Source organism: Tachypleus tridentatus, chromosome 9, assembly GCF_004210375.1.
Source record: "Tachypleus tridentatus isolate NWPU-2018 chromosome 9, ASM421037v1, whole genome shotgun sequence".
Lineage (NCBI taxonomy): Eukaryota > Metazoa > Arthropoda > Merostomata > Xiphosura > Limulidae > Tachypleus > Tachypleus tridentatus.
Genome location: NC_134833.1, coordinates 137,950,359 through 137,971,045, shown reverse-complemented (window position 1 = coordinate 137,971,045; position 20,687 = coordinate 137,950,359). Strand labels below are relative to the sequence as shown.

The following is a 20,687-nucleotide window of genomic DNA, read 5'->3' as shown; positions in this document are numbered from 1 at the left end:
TACGTGAAAAATCATTAAAACATTAATAGATGTTTCAGTTGAAAAAATGTTTTTCAAAACTTGCAATGATATCTAATACAAAAAAGCTCTTTTATGTAATAATAATATTAATATAAAATTGTGATTTGTTTGTTAAATGTGGCTGTAAAGTTGTAACAAAGTAACAGTTTGTAATTAGAATTTAAAGATTGGTAATTTTTAATATAATCACCTTGGAAAAGAGATTAGTTCTTCATTACCAAGATGAGCACAAAGGCAAACCTTGAAGTTATTAAAAAAAAAAAAGGAATATAATGGATCCTGGGAGGGGTAGTGTCTTATAATTCTTCACCCCAATCTCTATGTAATTACAGGGCCATGTACCCCTCGTCGCTGCAAACATGGGGTTTGTGTGGGAAATGCCTGCCGATGCGAGAAGGGGTGGTATGGCAGAAAGTGTAACAAAAGTATGTATCTTCTTATATTATGGTGACACTAAGGTTTACTGGTAGCTAGCAGTCATGGTTTTAATTTTCTTCAGAATCCAGCATACCTTTTGGTGATAGCAAAACTTTTTTTTTAGCTATGCCATCATTCATAGTGCAAATCTGATGTCATTTTTATTTTACTTTCACTCTTCATAGCTTATAATTGTTCTGTCTTACTTTTTAAGTATTGTTAAAATATTACATATCATTTCATAGATAAGTGTTAGTATTCAATTTGTAATTGTGATGTTGCTTCATGAGTAAGGATCAATCTTCTTGGTACAATAATCATGCCACTTCACAGGCAAGTCTCACTCTCCTTAGTAGAATATTCATGTGACTTCATCGGTAATCCTCAGTTTTCTTAGCATAATAATCATATCATTGCATAAGATTCAGCTTTCAAAGTACAATGATCATGTCTAGAGGTGCAATTCCAAAAAAAATACCAGTGCTCATGCATGTTGACGTAAAGGATTTTGCTCATTTATGATTTATAATGTAGTATACTAAACAAACAGAGAAATGCATGCAACCCTTGTTTTGATGGCTCATATATATTAATTGCAGCTTTTCTTTCCAATAAAACAAACACACATTTGCACTACTACTGATCATAGCACATCAGCTAATAAAACGTATCTTTTGGATGTGTTTATTGTTTCTGGCCAACAATACATATCACATAGCTGTGAGACCCAGTTGGTTTAATAACATTTGATATTGATGCTGCAAAATAAAGTTCCTCTCATGAACTTGTTGCCATCAAGAATTAATGTTGTTAGGTCATTTATTGACTTTGGAGAGTTTTTAATGACTGTTCAGATTTTGAGTCATGACATGTCTGCTTTTTGTCAGTGCAGTAAAGGCATGCAGGTTAGGCAGAAAGCAGATCAAATAAGTAACAGTGAGTACTAGCAAACATTTCACCCCTGAATGTTTTGTTTCATAAGTGTAACCTCAAGACTGAAGTTTGAAGCTAGCTTATAACACAACTGTTGCACTCTCAAAGTGATATGGCTAATTACTATGATGGCTAAGCCACGTCACTTACGAGTTTGTCTCATTACTGTTCGCTCACTAGGCAAGTAACTTTTAAATTGTATTACCCTAATGAACTTTGAAAATTTGAACTTCAGATGTATGAAGAGTAAGATGGTGCATCATATAAACCATAACTAGCATGTACATATCATAAGTGAAAGAGTGAACACAAAATAACATGTTACAATAAATGTGTATCAATGAGAGAGAAGGAATGATAATTTGATCATTATGAGACTTGCAATGATAATGTTAATAGTCAGCACATGCTCATTAGTATTTAAGTTTATAAAAGAGTGAAAGTTTTATTTGGTTTATTTATTACTAATATTTGATACGTTTGGATACTCATAGTTTCATAATTATTTTTTCATCTTTCAGTTGTTTTTATATAATTTCAGGGCCTTGTACCCCTCAGCGATGTAAACATGGGATTTGTTTAGGAAATCGTTGCCAATGTGAAAAAGGGTGGTATGGCAGGAAATGTAACAGAAGTATGTATTACTGTTATGTGTTAGTTTTCTTGGGTGGTGGGTTCTACTAATGTTTTCCTGATGCTGGCTGGTCTGTCTCTACATTTATGCAACTTTGTTATGGCCTGTTGAATATCTTCAATCTGTGGTTAATGATAACCTCTGGAAACTCTTGGTTGTGGTGGGTTAATGAATAATAGCTTACTTTGTGGTGACTTTGAGCAAGCACTCTTGAGTATTCAGCCTTTTCTTGATTTTTTTTTAAAAAAACTACTGCAGTGTAACTTGCTGTACCCTGACATATAGCATTATAAGTATTTTTACAAGTCATTCTTATTTCTTATACTTGATAAATGTTTTCCTTAATTATTCCCACCAGATTTAGTAACCAAGAGAAGGACTTGGTATACACGTGTGTAAGGATGTATAATACATCAAAAAATTAAATGGTTAAATGTTCAGTAAAGTGTGTAAAATTACACACACATGTACATACGTACATTGCAATAAAAAAAATATTCAAGCCATGAACCAAACCACATTGAACATGAAATTTACAAAAATTTTTTATTAAAATATGCTGCACATTTGTTAAACAAAAAAGGGATCCTAGGGTACAAGCTACAACATGGGATTATAAAATATATCCTTGGTTTTGGAGGTGACTGTGGAAGTAGGACCCACACTGTGGTGGAGGTACACTGTCTTATCAGTCTTAACCTACAATTCACTTCTCTGACATAAGAAAATTAGAAATTAGGAGAGAAAGATGTGGGTGCTCAAACCTACAACATCCCACATCTATATCACTCTTCACTGTCTGCAGACTAGCAAATTGTTAAGACTGATAGACAGTGTACCTCCATCACAATGAGGGTCCTACTTCCACAGTCACCTCCAAAACCTAGGATATATTTTATAATCCCACATTGTAGCTTGTACCCTAAGATCCCCCTTTTTCTTTTTAATGTACAGCATGTTTAAACAAATATATATATATATATATATATATATATATATATATATATATATATATATATATATTAATTTCTTGTTCATGTGTTTTGGTTTATGGCTTGAATATTTTATGGTTATAATATAATTAATCAGAAGTTGGGATTTGCTGTTTTAACACAGTCCTTCCTCATGATTTTAGTTTATTCATTTATCTTCATTTAGATATAAATTATTTAATTTCACTAAAATGTGTATATATTATTATTAGTTATGTGCATTTCATGTAATCTTAATGAGAATGTAACATTTCTCAGGGTGTTTTGTTTGTTCTACCTATTCCTAAACGGATACCACTCCTTTTGTAGTGTGACTTGATCATTTTTGTGATTTTTTATAAGCATCAAAATATGTAATCATCAGAGTGGTTATTTACAACAAAATCTCATGCAACTTTATTCTAAAAGTAATTTTTAACTTGCTTCCAGTAGTACTAGTCGATCCTGACAGAGCCTAATTGTATGTGTTATTCACAAACATAAGCTATTCTTAAGGTAACAAATTTTACAGACCTGCTATATGGGACTTTCACTGTACTTACTTTTTTATTCCTAAAACTAAATATACAGAGACAGATTAATAGATGCAAGTCACCTTCGTCGTATTAAACTGGATACGCAAGACTGGTTTGTATGTCCAACACAACAAACTCAGACAAGGAACAGATATACAAATTCTGTAAGCTTATTCTGCAGAAATATTCATCACTACAGTTAGAATCACCAGTAGAATTCCATCCTTGCAATAAAATGACTTCTCAAGGAAGTAAACAAAATAGACAGATATTCACCACATTCTCTTGGACAGTTTAAGTTTCCTGCTGACTTAATTAAGACATTTTATTTTCACCATATCAACAGGCTAAACAGACATGAACTTTACACAACTAAATACTCTGTAGTTTTTACTCCCACGGTTATATTAACTTAAAGACAAGTAAAACTCACTCAACATTGCACCTGAGGACCATGCATGAGCTTAAAACCAATGCTTTATACATGAATAATGAAGTTTTTCTTTGGATTAATGAGAAATTCTTCTGTTTAGGAGTGGCAAAAATGAAACAAAATGATAAAAATATAGATGCTAGACAGGAATTTTGGGTTTCATTATTTTTTCTTAAAAAACAAGACACAAGTACGAAAAATTACATCTTTATGAAAAATTGTTGTAAATGTGTGACAACAGTTCCCTTCATGATTACAAGTGATGTAACTACTACAACATTTTTAGTACAAGTATCCAAAGACATAAAGTTAAGAGTTGTAATGATCAGAATACATCAAGTTTGGTGTCTGTGCTGTTGTCCATGATCCCAATAATCTTACACTTAAATTATTTAACGCTGAGTTAGCATTGTAAAATAATCTTGGGATAAACCAATACATATATTGGACATTTTGTATTTATAGATTAATGTTGTGATAGCTATCACCTTCTCTATAAGAGACCTGCTACTCTGTGGATCTCTTTAGAACTAATGACGATCCAGATAGTAACACGGAAGGGTAGAGTGTGGAAGCTATACTAATAATTTTCGTTGGTCCTAGTACAGTAAAACCTTAACGTCTTGGTATTTACGTCCTAACATCATACTGGGAGCAAGAATGCTAACTTCAAAGGCTGTTTTGTTGTCTATCATATCTGTGTAATGCATTTTATTATTTCTTACTGTTTTTTTTTGTTTGTTTTTTTTGTGAGCAACCACCTTCCCACATTTGGTCATAGACAACAAAAAAGTGGCAAAGACGTGGGATGTTGCAGGCTGGAATGCCCTTATCTGCTCTATTTTCTTTTCTTAATCACATGAGGCTAGCAAGTTAAGGTTAAATTGGATAGATAGTGCACTCTCAATACATTTTTCGCCTTACTTCTGCAATTACCTCATTAAAAACTAGGGGACATTACATGAAGACTCGTCTTCTGCTGTGTGCCCCGATATTGGATGTTTGTAGGGTGGCAACATTTTTTTTTCTTCCCTTACATGAATAAAAATTATTTTATCCAAGATTTGGAGAAGCTGCGTAAGATCTGTGTTGCCCTCCCTTAAGATGTATTCTTTAATTTTTAGCTTTTCTAAACAATGTATTGTGTTGTATTTTTGTCTTTACTCCACTTGAGTTATTTTCTTTATTGTCTCTTCTGTATTCTAGACCAATTGATCTCAATCTTTCATTGCAGAACCTATTTGCTAACACTGATGGCCTGCCGCAATCCAGTAAATAGCTTTAGTGAAAAAACAAATCTAGATTACTAAAGACTTATTAAATTAGATTATCTATTTTCACGACCTTTTCACACATTCTGATGACCCAGTGGGATGATAAACGCTGATGTCAACTTTCTTGTTATAGTTATTAAACAATGAACAAAGTTTATTAGTGAGATTTAACAACACATATACATATTCATATATTAGTTTTCATAAGTAAGATCGTAGAAAGCATTATCAATATTTAATTTCAATGCTATTGAAACGTTTCCAGGGAATGGTGGGATTGAAGACGACGTCATTCCGTAATCAGTAATTAATAATTAAACTTTTTTATTATTAGTTTTTACAAAAAGAACAAAAGAAAAGGTTCAAGGCAAGAAAATGCAATTGTTTTTACTGATTTTCAATGAAATATTTACTTGGATTGTGGTGCTTTTACTTTTAGGTCATCCACGTAGAAGACGAACAAAAAAAAGATACGTTTGAAAGTTGATCCAGTGCTCTTAACCAAGGCATTTTTTTCCGACAAAGCAGCATCTTGTAGGCAGTGCTTTAGCTAAAGGACCTCGCAAAAGTAATAATAATAATAATAAAACCTCAAGAGGACCCTATCTTCCTCTGCAATACTATTTTGCTGTGTTCCTCTCTAGTGATTGGAATTATAGGAACTGACGATGTGGAGATGATAGTATATAGTGTTCTTTATGAGACGCTGTTACCACGTGGAGTACTATGAAGTGTCATCATGTATCAAAGAACCATTAGAAGCAGCTTACGGACAAATTTACTGACACTTTACACGTTTACCTATTATGAAGCGTATTTGTGTTATTTAAGGGAGCTCTTGTAGATATTTGGTTAGGAAGTAGAGTAGGTTTGTGCTCGTTGTATGCTTATTGATTCGTAAATATTATTTCATTTCTAATGTAATCCACGTTTCGTTACTTTTCATTTTATTTTTGAGATTATTTTCTGCTATTTTATGATAGATTACTTCATTATGAACGACAGATTTGAAATTAAATACTGCAGATCTTTCTGTAGATTGTCTATAGATATATATATATATATATATATATATATGCCTACACACATATGCATGCATACATATATATACCACACACAAACACAGAACGTCTGACCTTTTCTCAGATGAAATATATTGAAGATATATAAAGTTATGTGCACAAACTGATTAAAGATAAGGATTGCAATGAAATAATGCATTCCAATTATTTTAAGAAAAACAAAACTGTAAATATATATTTTAAACACTAGAAGAGACAAAATATTTTAACTTACAAAATTCTTTTCTACTCTCATTAAAAATCCTTTATAGTTTGTATTTTTAAAGTATTATTCTGGTAGAAATACAAAACCAGTTTTTTGTTGTTTTTTTTCACTAGACAACAGTAATAACTTTGCTCTCCAGAAATTACCTGAGAAAATAATAATGAAAACAAGAGGGAATCATCAAGAGCCGAGTCATCTGAAATTATATTAGGCAGAATTAGAGTAAATTAATCTGTTGAACCTTTGCTTTAGTCAAATATATCAATCGAAAGGGTTTGATCTCCTGATTACAAAACTATAATTAAATCTCTAATCAGTTAAAAGATGACGGAGCTAAAACGTAAAATTTTGTATTTGGAAAAAACAAAGCAAAAACGTACCCTACTGTTGAAGTCCTACATAAACGATCGACATCATTTGCCGATCTCTGAGGCCTGTGAACAAGATGATTAACACTTCGATAAATTAACAAAGTTTCGAATTGCTATATTCCTTACTTAAAGTGGTTAGAGCGCTGAACTTATGGGTTCGAATCGCCATTTCGTCAAACATGCTTGCTCTTTTAGCCGTGAGGACGTTATTATGCAACAGTCAATCCTGCTATTCGTTGGTAAAAGAGGACCTCAAGAAATGTCGGTGAGTGGTGACGATTAGAAACCTTCCCACTAGTCTTTCATCCATTAAATTACAGACAGCTAGTGCAGATAGCCATTTTGTAGCTTTGCGCGAAGTTCAAAACAAATCACTTTTCAATTAAAATTATAAATCGCACTCGGATGTGGAGAAAAATCTACAAAAGATTAGAGACACTTCTGTTTACCTGGTACCAATGTTAACCAAACCAATTTTAAAATCTAAGGCTTATTTCTTATTGGTACAGCTGTTTAAATTGTTTTTAAAATAACATAATTTAAAATCCTATGAAAAATTACTTTAAAGGTCACTACTTGAAAGCAGGGTTTAACAAAGTGGATCGTTTCATGTTTCGACACTTAGGCAACGTTTATACACACTTTTCAATGATGGTAACATATTTATTCTCGAGGTTTTTGGTATAAATTGTAATTGTTGAACTATTGTTATGAGCACGTATAATACGAAGATTTTTGGATTTCCTGTCGTCATGTGAATCTTCAAAAATTAAAATACTCTTGAGAACCAACTCATCTCAGAAATCGATGTTTCGCTAAACATTTCCTGTAATTTGAATGCAACGTTTTAACACTAACCATTCTTTTTTCAAAGAGCACATTTACGACTACGTATATTATTTACTGAGAGCACTATATATCCATCCCATTGAAGTTAAAAACACAACATTTACAATATCTTAAAAATTTCTTACAATTCACCATACCCTTAACAGCAAATCTGTAGACTTTTGATGCTAAATAATACCTTTGGTGGTGAAGCATATTGCGTATCTTTACGCTTAACAACAACCAAACCGTACAAGGTATTTTTTTCACCTATTCCTAGACACATTTTATGTTATTTTATCATTACAAACCTTGTAACTCTTTCATTCGTGCTTATCACATGATATAAAAGTGAACACCAGAGAACGTTTGAGATTATTCTCATAACGTATCGATCACAACCATTTGTTAGAATTATTAACAATAAACATGCGGTTTTACATCATTCACTGATTTCCCAAAGTTTACATCAAGGGAGAAACGGGTTAGGATAACACATTTGAAAATAATAACAATATCGCTCACCTTCCTCTTTTACTTAGTACGTTTTGTGTGATAAAAAAGTCAAATCATAAAAAAATACATTCGCTAAACTTTGTTGATTTATTTTAAAGAGAATAATAAATAAAGTGCTAAAATATTACCGTTACTGAAAACAAACACAGTGATTTCAATAAGTAGTAACTTATTTCTAAGATAATCTAAAGATTATACAGATAACGTTTGTTTTTTGAATTTCGCGCAAAGCTACTCGAGGGCTATTTGCACTAGCCGTCCCCAATTTAGCAGTGTAAGACTAGAGGGAAGGCAGCTAGTCATCACCACCCACCACTAACTCTTGGGCTACTTTTTTACCAACGAATAGTGGGATTGACCGTCACATAATAACGCCCCCACGACTTAAAAGGCGAGCATATTTGGTGCGACGGGGATGCGAACCCGCGACCCTCAGATTACGAGTCGCACGCCTTAACTCACCTGGCCATGCCGGGCAGTACGGACCAAGCCTCTTTTAAAAGTTAAGCTAACTGCTATACATTTATGTAAAAAAATGTAATTCATTCATACCATGAAACTGTTATATGTATAAAATAATTAATAATTAATAATCACAACAACACAACTAGTGTGAAGCAACTGTAGAGTAAAACAATCACTAATATTTGAAAATTATCTTTATTTCACTTCTTGAAATATTAACGAAATACATTGTTTAAACTGAAATAAGTAAATTGTACATTAACAAGTACACAAAAACACGGTTTTCTTGTTTGCTCTCTACTAAAACAAAAAAACATCTCATTAGAAGCATTTCAATCTGTACAAATAAAGCTCCCAACATATTCTTTTCCTAAAGTTGACATCAAAATATTCGTTACTTTTGATAAAATAAAGAACGAATTTAATTGTGAGTGTAACTAACTATCACAACAAACACTGCTAGCCAAAATCTTATGGCCAATGAACATAAAGAAAAATATATGCATTGTTAGACTCGACCATTTATTTGAGTAGAGCTTCAAAAGATGAAAATAAGAAAAGGGAAAATAAAAATAAAACCTTTTTTAGCGTTTAATAGGGAAAATATGAACACTATGAAATTAGCCTAAATACTAGCTGGTCAAAAGTTTAAGACCATACCAAAAAGAAGTCCTAAACATGGTAGGAAATGCCCAACAAGAGGTCTCAGTAGTGAGTTGCACGGCAGTCATTGCGAATAACTACAAACATTCGCTTTAGCATGGTCGATATAAGCGTTTGCAGAAGGCTGGCTGGAATGTTTTTCCAAGTGGTGAAGATGGCTTCACAAAGATCATGCACTGTTTGGAATTGACGTCCAGTTCTATAGACTTCCCATGCCATCCATCCCCAAACATTTTCAATGGGGGTTCAATTCGGGCAAACACGCTGGATGGTCCAAAAGAATCACGTTATTCGACATGAAAAAGTCCTTTGTCCTGCAGGCATTGTGGATTGCAGCGTTGTCCTGCTGAAAGATCCAGTTATTTCCACACAAGCGAGGGCCTTCAATCAATAAGGATGCTCTCTCCAACATGCCAATGTAGCCAGCTGCTGTTTGACGCCCCTGTATAATCTGATGCTCCATTGTTCCATGGAAGGAGAAAGCACCCCAGATCATGATGGAACCTCCTCCACTGTGCCGTGCAGAAAATGTCTCCGGTGGGATATCCTTATCGTGCCAGTAACGTTGAAAGCCATCTGGACCATCCAGGTTAATTTTTTTCTCATCGGAGAACAAAACCTTTGCCATGTTTTTACCCAATGTAACACAGGAGATGTCAGTGGGAGATATTGACAATGCTAATGCTTGAACACAAATGACTAAATTTTGTTACGTGTTTACCGATTAACGCTTCGTTTCAGTATAGTCTTAAACTTTTGACCAGCTAGTATTTAGGCTAATTTCAAAGTGTTCACATTTTTCCTAACTAGACAACAGACATACGGACACATTTCCATATTTTTCTTTACATATTTATTTTTCATTTGCCACATTCCTAAAACAATCTTAACTCTGCAAATTTACTGTTTATTTTTAACTATGACTACATTTTAAATGCCGAAAGCCATCGAAACATTAGAAATAAAAAATCTTAACGTGGGTCATAGAATTACTTTAAATGCAGATATTTGGCTCCCATTCAAATTTCTCTTAAATTGTCCTTCGTGGATTCAAACTCAATGGTCAAATAAAAATATGAGAGAGAGAGAGAAAAAGAAAACTGCAGATTAAGTTATTTTTATTAAGATTATTGGGCTCATTGGCTTACAATAAGTTTGTTTCTAAAGTTTTTGCAAAGCTACTGCTTATAGTCATTTAAAATTCATAGTCATTCTAGAACGAAATACAAGCAATACTATCCACTGCCTACTACTCTTGTGCTACACTTATCTAATCGAATAAAAATCTGCTTTATTACCAAGAAGAAATTTTATACACCGAAAAACAAACAGCTTTTTAATTGTTTAGGACGAATTTGAGTATTTTGGCATTAACTTGTTTATTTTTAATAGGCTTTACTTATTGAATCTTGAAAGACGTACTAATGGCGTTGGCTTCATATTTAATGAATAAATAAACACCCAAAACAATAAATAAATATAATCCAATACAAAAATTTATAACAAGTTGCCAGCAACGTTGCTGACTTTACAAAATGAAATGGATGAAAAAAGTATGAATTTTGCCAAGATCGAAAAGTAGTGTCATGGACACGCTTTCCTGCTATAAAAACATATACTTTTTTTCTGGTAAATAAAGGTTGTGGTTATACGTATTTTAAAATTTGTTAAAGGCTATATTTCGTTGAAGTTAAACTAACATTTACAGAAAGAAATAACCTCGCGTAATTGTGACAATGTAAAAAGGGCCTGGCATGGCCGAGCTACACAAAGGGCTATCGGTGCTCTGTCCACCACGGGTATCGAAACCAGGTTTCTAACCATATAAGTCCGTAGACATACCGCTGAGCCACTGGAGGGTTGAAAGAGAGTTTTTTTCAGTGCATTGCACCTACCATAACTAATGATGGAGGCAATGTGGTAGTTTCAGGGTGTTTTTGTGCTGAAGTGATAGGAAGTATTTGCAAAATAGATGGATTAATGGACCAGTGCGAGTACCACCAGATACTAATCCATCATGGTATATCCAGAGGTTTGTGTACTATTAATAAAGAATTCTACTACCAAGAAAGTAATGACCCCAAACACCCATCCAACCTATACAGAAATTGCTTGGCTGAGAAAGAATCTGCTGGAGCGTCATTCAAATAACGCAACAGCCCTAACTGAGTCTTATATCAGCCCTGTTGAGTTGGTCTGGGATTTGATAAATCAATAAGCTTGACAAATCAAAAGTTACTTCCAAAGAAACTTTATGGATATGTTTGGAGTAATATTCCAAAGGACATTGTGATTATATATGTTGCAACAATGACTGAAAAACTGTCTACAGTTATTAAAGTAACAGGGAAACACGCAAAATATCAACTGTTTGATGAACTCAAGTACTTCCACTAAGTTTTTTGTTGTACTAAATATGAAGATTAATAACATGTTGATGTTTTACCTGTAATTTGCCTTCCATTGCTCTTTAAAAGTAGCCTGAAATCTAATTTTTGACTTTGTCCTAACACTTTTGCACGGTACAATGCATCCCAAATAATAAGTACTTACAGCGAAACAGATGTGTTAATTTGTAAAGCAGAATATTTGTACAACTATCACAAAGAAAGTAAAAGTGAACAATTTGCCAAATTAACCATCCAACAACTGCTAAGAGTTAATAGCACTCAATACGAAAAATTATACTGTTCTTTTAACTTCTTTCTCTATCGCTAATCGCCGCCAGCCTCATGAAAATGATAATAAAATGTCAACACCACAGATTTCATTGGAATAAGCTTCTGCAAAGGATGACGAAGACAAGCCTAGACTAGGCATTTTGTCAGACTTTCCAGTGCAAGTTAAAGTTGAATTCCAGGTAGATTACAAATTCAAAAGTTCAATCGTTGTTCTTAGAACATGGCAAAAAAAATGTGAGCTTTTAGCTTGTTAGCCTTCATTGTAAGTCATCCTTTAAGTGTTTACAATTAAATATTAGTTAAATGTAGTGACTGCCATTGACTTCTGATTCTTAAATTTTAAATACCATCTGGAGAATAAAAATAATTTTTAACTAATACTGTTACAGTCGAAAAGTAAATCAGAGTGAAAAAGATATACCACTTGATGAATAAATTAAAAATTGTAGTTCCAACATTAGAATTACCAGTAGGTAGCGCTAAACACCCGTTATCAAATATCATTCTCGACCCACTTAAGAAAAAATGTTATTACTATAAATAACAACAATGAAGATCTTTGTTGTGTTAAAGCAATAGTGTTAGGCTTAACACATCTCAGAAAAACATCAAATTATAAATTGTATTAGAGGCCAACGATGACCACTTCTAACTACTTCAGCTGATGTTCCTGAAGAATCATGTGGCACAGAAGATATCAGTAAATTTTAACGACATTTATATATCTCTGTAGTTTTATTGGAAAGCTTTAATCGTGTAAGATATAAAGGTTCTTCATGCTCAGGGAAAATCAAGTATCACAATCACCATTTCAATTTTATTACGTCAACGAAAGACTTCATCGGGGTAAGTTATTACTGTTCATAATACGATAAATTACTTGAGAATTTAATTAAACCTCATTGTTTGGAGCATTATGTGTTTGTTATAGTAATAAATGCTCGAAAGGTCAATTTGTTCTCTATTCTAATTGTAATAGAATTTGTAAATCGATAGATTGTTGCAAATGACATAAGTCAAAAAATGATTAACGAACGAAACATTCATGCGTTAAATTTTACGAGTGTAAAATGTTACAACTGTTTTATTGTTATTGATAGAAAGAAACGTAATCCTCAATTTCGTCGTTGTGCTGAATACATGTGTATAATATAAACTGTATGTCTTAAACAACCATTTATGTTTTCTCCAGGACAAATATCTCAAAGATCCGTCAAATAAATATTTATTTCTTGATTTTGGGACAGATTGTGAAACAGGAATTCATGAAATAAAGTACTGTGTGGTGTGGTCCATGATTTAAACCAAAACGGAAACAGTTTTCATAGGATATAATTCGTGTGATGAATTCTGTAAATTATTACTTTCTAAAGAGCATAAGAATTGTACAGCTGTAGCACATAACACGAAAGGTTTTGACTGTCACTTTATATTGAATTATCTTATTTGACAAAGAATGGAACCAGAAATTATTGTAAATGGCAGAAAATTATGATAATCCTTATACCTAACCATGGATATTTTACGACCGAAACGTAAAGTCAAGTAAGTATTTAATAGTTAGACTATAATATATAAATCTGAGGGGTAAAGATTCAACATGCAGTTAATGCAAGTTAGAAACAAATACCAAATTATCGGCTAGACAGTTTCTGTATAGAACAAAACACCATCTATGAGTTTTATGCGATAAATGTTACGACTCTGACAGAAATAATGTAGTTTCAATTAGACCCATGTGGTTTGCAAGAAATCAAACTATTGAGAAACAAAACAACTTGGAAGTAGAGGGTACAAAGTCGTAATAATATAGAAGCATGAATTCAAGCAAATTAGAACTAATGACACGGATGTAATGATTTTCCTTACGGATTACACAGTAGTTCTCCGACTTGGTGTACGAAACTCTTTCAATGGAGGAAGAGTTAATGCTATAAGATTTTTATACAACGTAAAAGAAGGAGAAAAAACCAAGTATGTTGATTTCACTTTTTTATATCCATGGATTGTAACGGGTTTACAGTTATACGTTTATTTTGATACCTAGGTTTATTTAGGTTTGTATCTCAGGACGGTTCGTATGGGTATTAACACTTTTATTGATAAGGAGAGAAAAACATTTCGACCTTCCTAGGCCATCTTCAGGTTAACTCTTTGTTAGCAAAGAAGGTGTGTCGTTATGGACGGGTAACTAGGCCTCTATGACAGACAGCCATTATACCAAAAGTTTTCATCGGAAAACGAGTTGGTTTATTTGTTTTGAATTTCGCGCAAAGCTTTTTGTTTGTTTGTTTTGGAATTTCGCACAAAGCTACTCGAGGGCTATCTGTGCTAGCCGTCCCTAATTTTGCAGTGTAAGACTAGAGGGAAGGCAGCTAGTCATCACTACCCACCGCCAACTCTTGGGTTACTCTTAACAACGAATAACGGGATTAACCGTAACATTATAACGCCCTCACGGCTGAAAGGGCGAGGATGTTTGGTGTGACCGGGATTCGAACCCGATACTTTGCAGAACCAACCAGATTCTTTAAAATATACTGTAGTCGATTTTCCTCTCTAAAACAGTGTTTATAAGTTTCTTTACAGTAAAGCCATAAAAACTAGATTAACAGTTTCTTGTCATCACCAGCATGCTTCCCGTACAGTGGTACAGCAGTATCAAGCATCATTATTTACACTATTACGTTACATTAAACGCTCTTTAATTACGAGAATTTCATAACATTTAGCAAATTTGTGCTAAAAACTGCAATGAATAACAAAATAATAACCACCCACTCGTATGAGTTTTTTTTAAAATATGAGCTAGAAACTGTTAATCTTGTTTGCTTGGTCTAACCAACAATTATGTAACTCCACGTGTTTTCATAGCATATAATTTTGTTGCTCCAAATCAGCCTTCTTTAACTGGAATGATAAAAAACAACAACAGCTAAAAACGGTCCATCTTTACTCTTTCGCGAAGCTGTAGTAAATGTTTTCGACTGATAGCTCACATAAGTCTGCACAAAGGGTTTGGTCAACATTGAGCGGTTTTTGTTGAATGTGTGTTATCTTATTGCATAGCCACATCGGGGTATCTGCTGGGCTCATCGAGAGGAATCGAACCTCTGATTTTAGTGTTGTAAATCCGTAGACATTCCGCTGCACTAGTGGGAAGCATTTTGTTGAATAATCTTCCACATATGACTTACGCTTAGGCTAAACTTGACAGATAATTGCAGATTGTAAAGATTTATCAATGTGCCAACTTTGAGAAAAATCCATGAAAAGTTATGTCTATTTTTTATCAAATAAAGTTTCCGTACGTTCCGTGTGGATAAAAAAAAGAAATGAAGAAATTCAATCAAAGTTGTATATTTTACATCTCGTGTATTTGTTAACTGGTTGCCTTGAAATTTCATATATGAAGTGTGGAAGTTTGGATTGCCATAATCGAAGCTACAGAAAATGGAAAACTGCTACTGTTGCCCCCGTTATTAATATATGGTATGTCTTGCAGGTCGTTTTCGCCGCACGACACGCTATTTTGTCTTCATTTATTTTGGTGTGGACGAATTGGATTACTTCTTTTTATATCAAAGGTGTTGAAGATTAACCTAAAGACTCGTTGACTGTTTTCCCCTTCCCCCGGTAAACCTAGTGTTTACAAAATTCGATGTGTTATGTGCTAAAAACTCATATTACTAATGTACCAGAAATATAAACCTAAGAATGAGAAAAAAACAACACAATAATAGTTTTAAAAAGAATAAATCTAATTAGTCTAGACTATCTGAGTTTTATGTAAATATAAATCATTCTTTGTGGAACATAGCTGAATTGTAATCTAAACGTTTCATTACCAAACTTGAGAACTGTTACTGAGTTCCTTAATCTCATTTGCATATGGAACCTACATTAGTTAGTACTATGAACTAATAAGTTATATCTTTCTTTTTGCCTTTTAATTTTATTTAGTTATTTAACATATCATATTTAAAGAACGCTAGATATATAGAATTGCTCTTACATCTTCAAGATGTACGTTCGCCCCCTAGTGGGACATTGTTATGTCTGTTACAACGCTAGAAATCGGGTTTCGATACCCGTGGTCGGCACAGCAAATACAGCTCATTGTATAGCTTTGTGCAGAAATACAAATAAACAAAGTGATATATGTTAAGCAGTTCGAAACATGTAAGATTAGTTTGTTCATGACTCCTGACATAATACTTGTATTAAAATTCTTCATTGCGCAAAAAAACAAAAATTTACTTTTACAGCTTTTGCCAGAATTTTGATTACACAGGACTTTAAAATATAACAGATGGAAGTTTAAGAATTTCATTAAATTTCGACTTGATTTCACCATTTGGTATTTTCAACGTGAAATGTATTTTTAAGCGGAAAATGGGCTAAACAACCAGGTAAGAGACACCGAGATTCAAGTATAACCATCTCTAAGCTAGAATATTCCTGACCAAATAAATCAATTAGTTAGGAACACCCCAACTTATTCATCTACTTTTCACTGAGTAAAGTGATTGACTGTCACGATTATAACTTCTAAGTTGAAACTGCAGAGTGTATTCAGCAGAATATCGCAGCTTGAATCTTAAACGAGTGACAGCCCAACATGCCAACCACTAGGCTATGTCCATTCTTGTATACATTCTACCCTTTACTGTTTCATATTAATTACGATTTCAAATCTTTCACACGGTTACATCGTATTTAGTTATGTATGTATCAGGTTTTTCTCCAACAAGGATGTTAGTAATAAGACTTACATAAATATAGATACGTTTATATAATTCGTATTAGCTCGGCATGGCCAGGTGGGTTAATGCGTTCGACTTGTAATCCGAGTATCGCGGGTTCTAATCCCCATCGCACCAAACATGCTCGCCCTTTCAGCCGTGGGGGTGTTATAATGTTACGGTCAATCCCACTATTCGTTGGTAAAAGAGTAGCCCAAGAGTTGGCGGTTGGTGGTGATGACTAGTTGCCTTCCCTACACTACTAAATTAGGGACGGCTAGCGCAGATAGCCCTTGAGTAGCTTTGCGTGAAATTAAAAAACAAAACTTCTTAAGAGCTTTCCCTAAACATTTCAAAAGAGGTTCCATAAATAAAACAAAATAATAAATTATATTTTTTCTTAGATCTTGAAATACTAGACTAATTTACAAATCAATATTTTATTGTTTAACTAAGTAAAGACTTAGATAAAACATCATTAAATGAAATAAAAATTAAAGCCAATGCTATTATAATTCACAACAAAGGTAAATGTAACACTGTTTTGATAAATCATAATGGTATTCGCGAAATGTTGTAATGCTTTACCATATTGTTTTCAGTTCATTTGTGTTTTACTGATCTACGAGAAGAATCGAAATGCTTTATATTCGACAAACCTACCTACAAAAGAGGGCGCTTAGTCCAATACATTTAAAGTACTCCTGTAACCCTTTACTTGCTCAGAGCATCTCCGTTTTCGTTATTTGGTGCGCATTTCGTGTTCATTGTATTTTCCTTGATTATTGGTCTTTTATGGTAAGTTATGAATAAAAAGAACTGTTTCGTAGGACTTATTTTGTTTATTTCGATAAACAAAATTTTTGCAGGCTGAAATATAGTTGTCATGCCCGTCTTTATGAAACCTGTTTTAAGTATATATATATATATTGCGCAGACGCAAAACGTCTTTCCTATGTATGTTTTCACATCCGTTAACAGCAATCTGGAATTTAATGTTTACTAACTTTTTATTTGTTGGAGCTTGTATATGCTAGTGTTATAATACATAGATTTTAATTACTCTTGTTTAAATTTTCGAAGCTTAGAAATCTTCTATGTATAAAACAGTAACATACCTTTTGAGATGTAAAGGAGCTGCCTTTCCTGTCCGATTTCGGAACCAACTACTGGTAGCAGTGGCATTAGTGACGCAGTCGCACATGGGACGCTTCTTGGGCTTGCTCAGTTTCCAAATTTGTGTACCCCTGGCCCTTCTACGCATGGGCCATTAACATGTGCGTGATCGTCTGTGTGGGAAACCTAGCTCGACATGCTCAACTATAACATATAGTTACGAGAACTACACGTGCAACTTTAGGTTCTATAGTATTGAAATGTCATCACTTCGTACCGAAATTAAAACTAGGCTTAAGAGCTTCCTTTATACAATATATGACGTATCCATGTTAGGCTTAGTTTGTGTTCGCATTTTCTTCGGGTCCGAGATCGTAGTGTGTTTCCGTGAGAGAAACGAATTTCCCAGCTGAAAAGTATGCAAACAAATGGTACTATAAGTAATGTTTTATTTCTAAATTACAGATGTTGATTGAAACGTTTAAAATAAGTGCCTTGTATTTATTATATAACATTTTTCTTAATTTAGCTTTTCTTTAGAAAAATTATTTGTAAAAAATGTCGTATAGTGATAATACTAATATTGATAGATTTTACGTGTTTAATATTTGAAGTATTTCTTTAAAAAAAAAGACTAATATCAAGCTGAATAGACTTTCACTGTGGTGTTCGTCAATAAAAGTAAAGTATCTTAATAATAAACTTCGATCTTAATGAGAGCAAAGTTTTCCCACTTTTATTGTTAAAATGCTGAATGTGTTACAACTTACAGCCAGAGGGTTAAGAATTTAGATATGATGGGTTTTGGCAATATATCACCTTAATTGTCAAAGTGAATATAACGTATTATTAACATAACAGTGGTGTTTGAACAACTTAAAGAATGAAGTGCAAAGACATTCAGTTGAACAAAAATAAGTTAAGTAATCAGATCCATCAGGGCTATGTCAGATGCAAGATGTTAAAATGCCTTGTAATTCTAATTATTTTGCTTTTTAAAGTGGCATTATGTTTGGAGAGTTATATTTCTTTATATAAAATAAATCAGTTATAGAAAAACTTGTTCTGTATCAGTTGGCTTCATTAAAATTTGAAAGTGGTGAAATAGAAGTACCATAATCACATTGTCAAGTTGGAAAGATGCTGCTTGACTGCAGAACCCATTGAAGACTTCTTAATTATTCTTTCAACAAAAGGGTCTGTATCAGCTCTTTATTGTTTTATAACTTGAAAATAAATGAATAAATGGCATAGTAATGTCTGTTAATAATATACTGTTAGGACTGTTGTGATGAACATGTTTTATTAAGTAACAGATTTAAGCCTTTAGCATGTGTAGGGGAAGAACTTTAGGAGGGAAAGATGACAAAAGGGACAGGTAAGGATGGAAATAGGTTATTGTTATAGGAGGTTCCATAATCTGTGGAGTGTATAGGAAGAAAAATTAGATTATGCTGTGTGTAAACATGAGTTGATGGGATGGAGATTAGGTAATGGGTACAAGTATTCATTACTCAATTAGATTTGATGTTTTGCTGTACATAAAGATAAGGAATAATGAGATTTTGGTTCCAAATTTGAATAAAATAAAGTTTGAATAGATGAGACAAAATATATTTGCTATGAATTGGGTAACTGAATTACTTAGAAATATTGATCAAGTGTGGAAAAAATTTGAAAAGTACAATTTGAGTTGGGCAAGTAATTGGTGGATAGCTTTTAAATATGATAAATGCAAAATATTGCATGTGGGATATCATAGTTTGGTTTGAATTATGAGCTTAAGTTTGATGGAAATGATCCAAATAAAGAAAAAGATCTTGATGTTCTGGTTGATCAGATTCTTAAGCCATCAAAGCAGTGACAAGGCAAATAGAATGTTAGGTTATATCTACAGAAATACTGAATACAAGTCCCAAAAGGTTGTGATATCATTCTATGGGTTATTGGTTAGGCTAAATTTAGAGTATTGCATTCAGTTTTGTCCTCCTTACCATTGAATTGTTGGAAAGTGTTCAGAGGAGGATAGGCTTCTAGGATGGAAAAGGTTGTCATATGAGGATAGGTTAAGAACTTTATAAACTTTTCTTTTGGAAAAATGAGATGTAGAGGGGGATCTGATTGAGGTGTTTAAGGATTGTTAAGGGAATAATACTGTTGATGTGTCATGTTTTTTGATATTTAATGGTGAGATTGGGAAGATATATAACTTTTTATTTTTGTAACACTTTCAGATGTAGATGGAGTTAATTTAAAGGCTTTTAAGGTAAAGCTTGATAAATATTTGAATGATGAGGGCTGGCTTTGAGGTTTTTAATGCTTAGTTTAGTTCAGTGATGGAGTGGTCTGCATAGACCAAAAGGTCTTTTGTCATGTTATATAATTTGTCATATTGCATATGAAGAAGCATAAATCCTGATTAACATATATGTTCATGGTAACTTCAATTTGATAGCTGTCAGATTCAAGTCTAAACATTATGGAGTTATTTACAGAGAAGTTTAAACATAGAAAATGTTTACCTTGGGAAAATGCAAGATTCCCTTTATTTTGAGCTAAAAAACAGTAAAGTATTTGAATGCAACTCTTGAAATTCAAAGTTGCCAAATGGTTTGGAATGCATGGTCTAAAACTAGCATGAACATTTGTTTTATGTGCCAATCAAATGGGATTATTATTGTCATCATACCTGTAAAAGGTTACGCACAATAAACAGTAGCTTTTGCAACAGAGTATGGCAGAAAATATTGATTGATCATCAGAAACTTAGAAAAGTTATATTTGGCTGTTGTTACT

At 33.1% G+C, this 20,687-nt stretch overlaps 1 protein-coding gene, 1 long non-coding RNA gene and 1 pseudogene across 10 annotated transcripts in view; 2 read left to right on the top strand and 1 right to left on the bottom strand.

The window, feature by feature from the left end:
- LOC143226479 (protein shifted-like) overlaps positions 1–6,267 on the top strand; it is a 75,244-nt gene extending 68,977 nt beyond the window's left edge. For 3 of the 8 annotated variants that reach the window (XR_013014646.1, XM_076457496.1, XM_076457495.1), the window contains 3 exons: positions 354–446; positions 1,913–2,005; positions 5,659–6,267. Coding sequence is in view for 7 of the 8 variants with exons in the window: in XM_076457496.1 (XP_076313611.1) it covers positions 354–446; positions 1,913–2,005; positions 5,659–5,699 (227 nt within the window). In the remaining variant the exon portion in view is untranslated. The remainder of the gene's footprint in view (positions 1–353; positions 447–1,912; positions 2,006–5,658) is intronic. The other 5 variants (XM_076457501.1, XM_076457497.1, XM_076457499.1 and 2 more) reach the window with 2 other exon arrangements.
- LOC143226480 (uncharacterized) overlaps positions 1–18,301 on the bottom strand; it is a 29,483-nt gene extending 11,182 nt beyond the window's left edge. The window contains exon 1 of the long non-coding RNA XR_013014648.1: positions 17,894–18,301. This is a non-coding gene — a long non-coding RNA (uncharacterized LOC143226480). The remainder of the gene's footprint in view (positions 1–17,893) is intronic.
- The window catches only part of LOC143226477 (DNA-binding protein P3A2-like), a 45,256-nt pseudogene continuing 37,326 nt past the window's right edge, over positions 12,758–20,687 (top strand). The window contains exon 1 of the transcript XR_013014644.1: positions 12,758–12,876. The product of XR_013014644.1 is annotated as a DNA-binding protein P3A2-like (transcript). The remainder of the gene's footprint in view (positions 12,877–20,687) is intronic.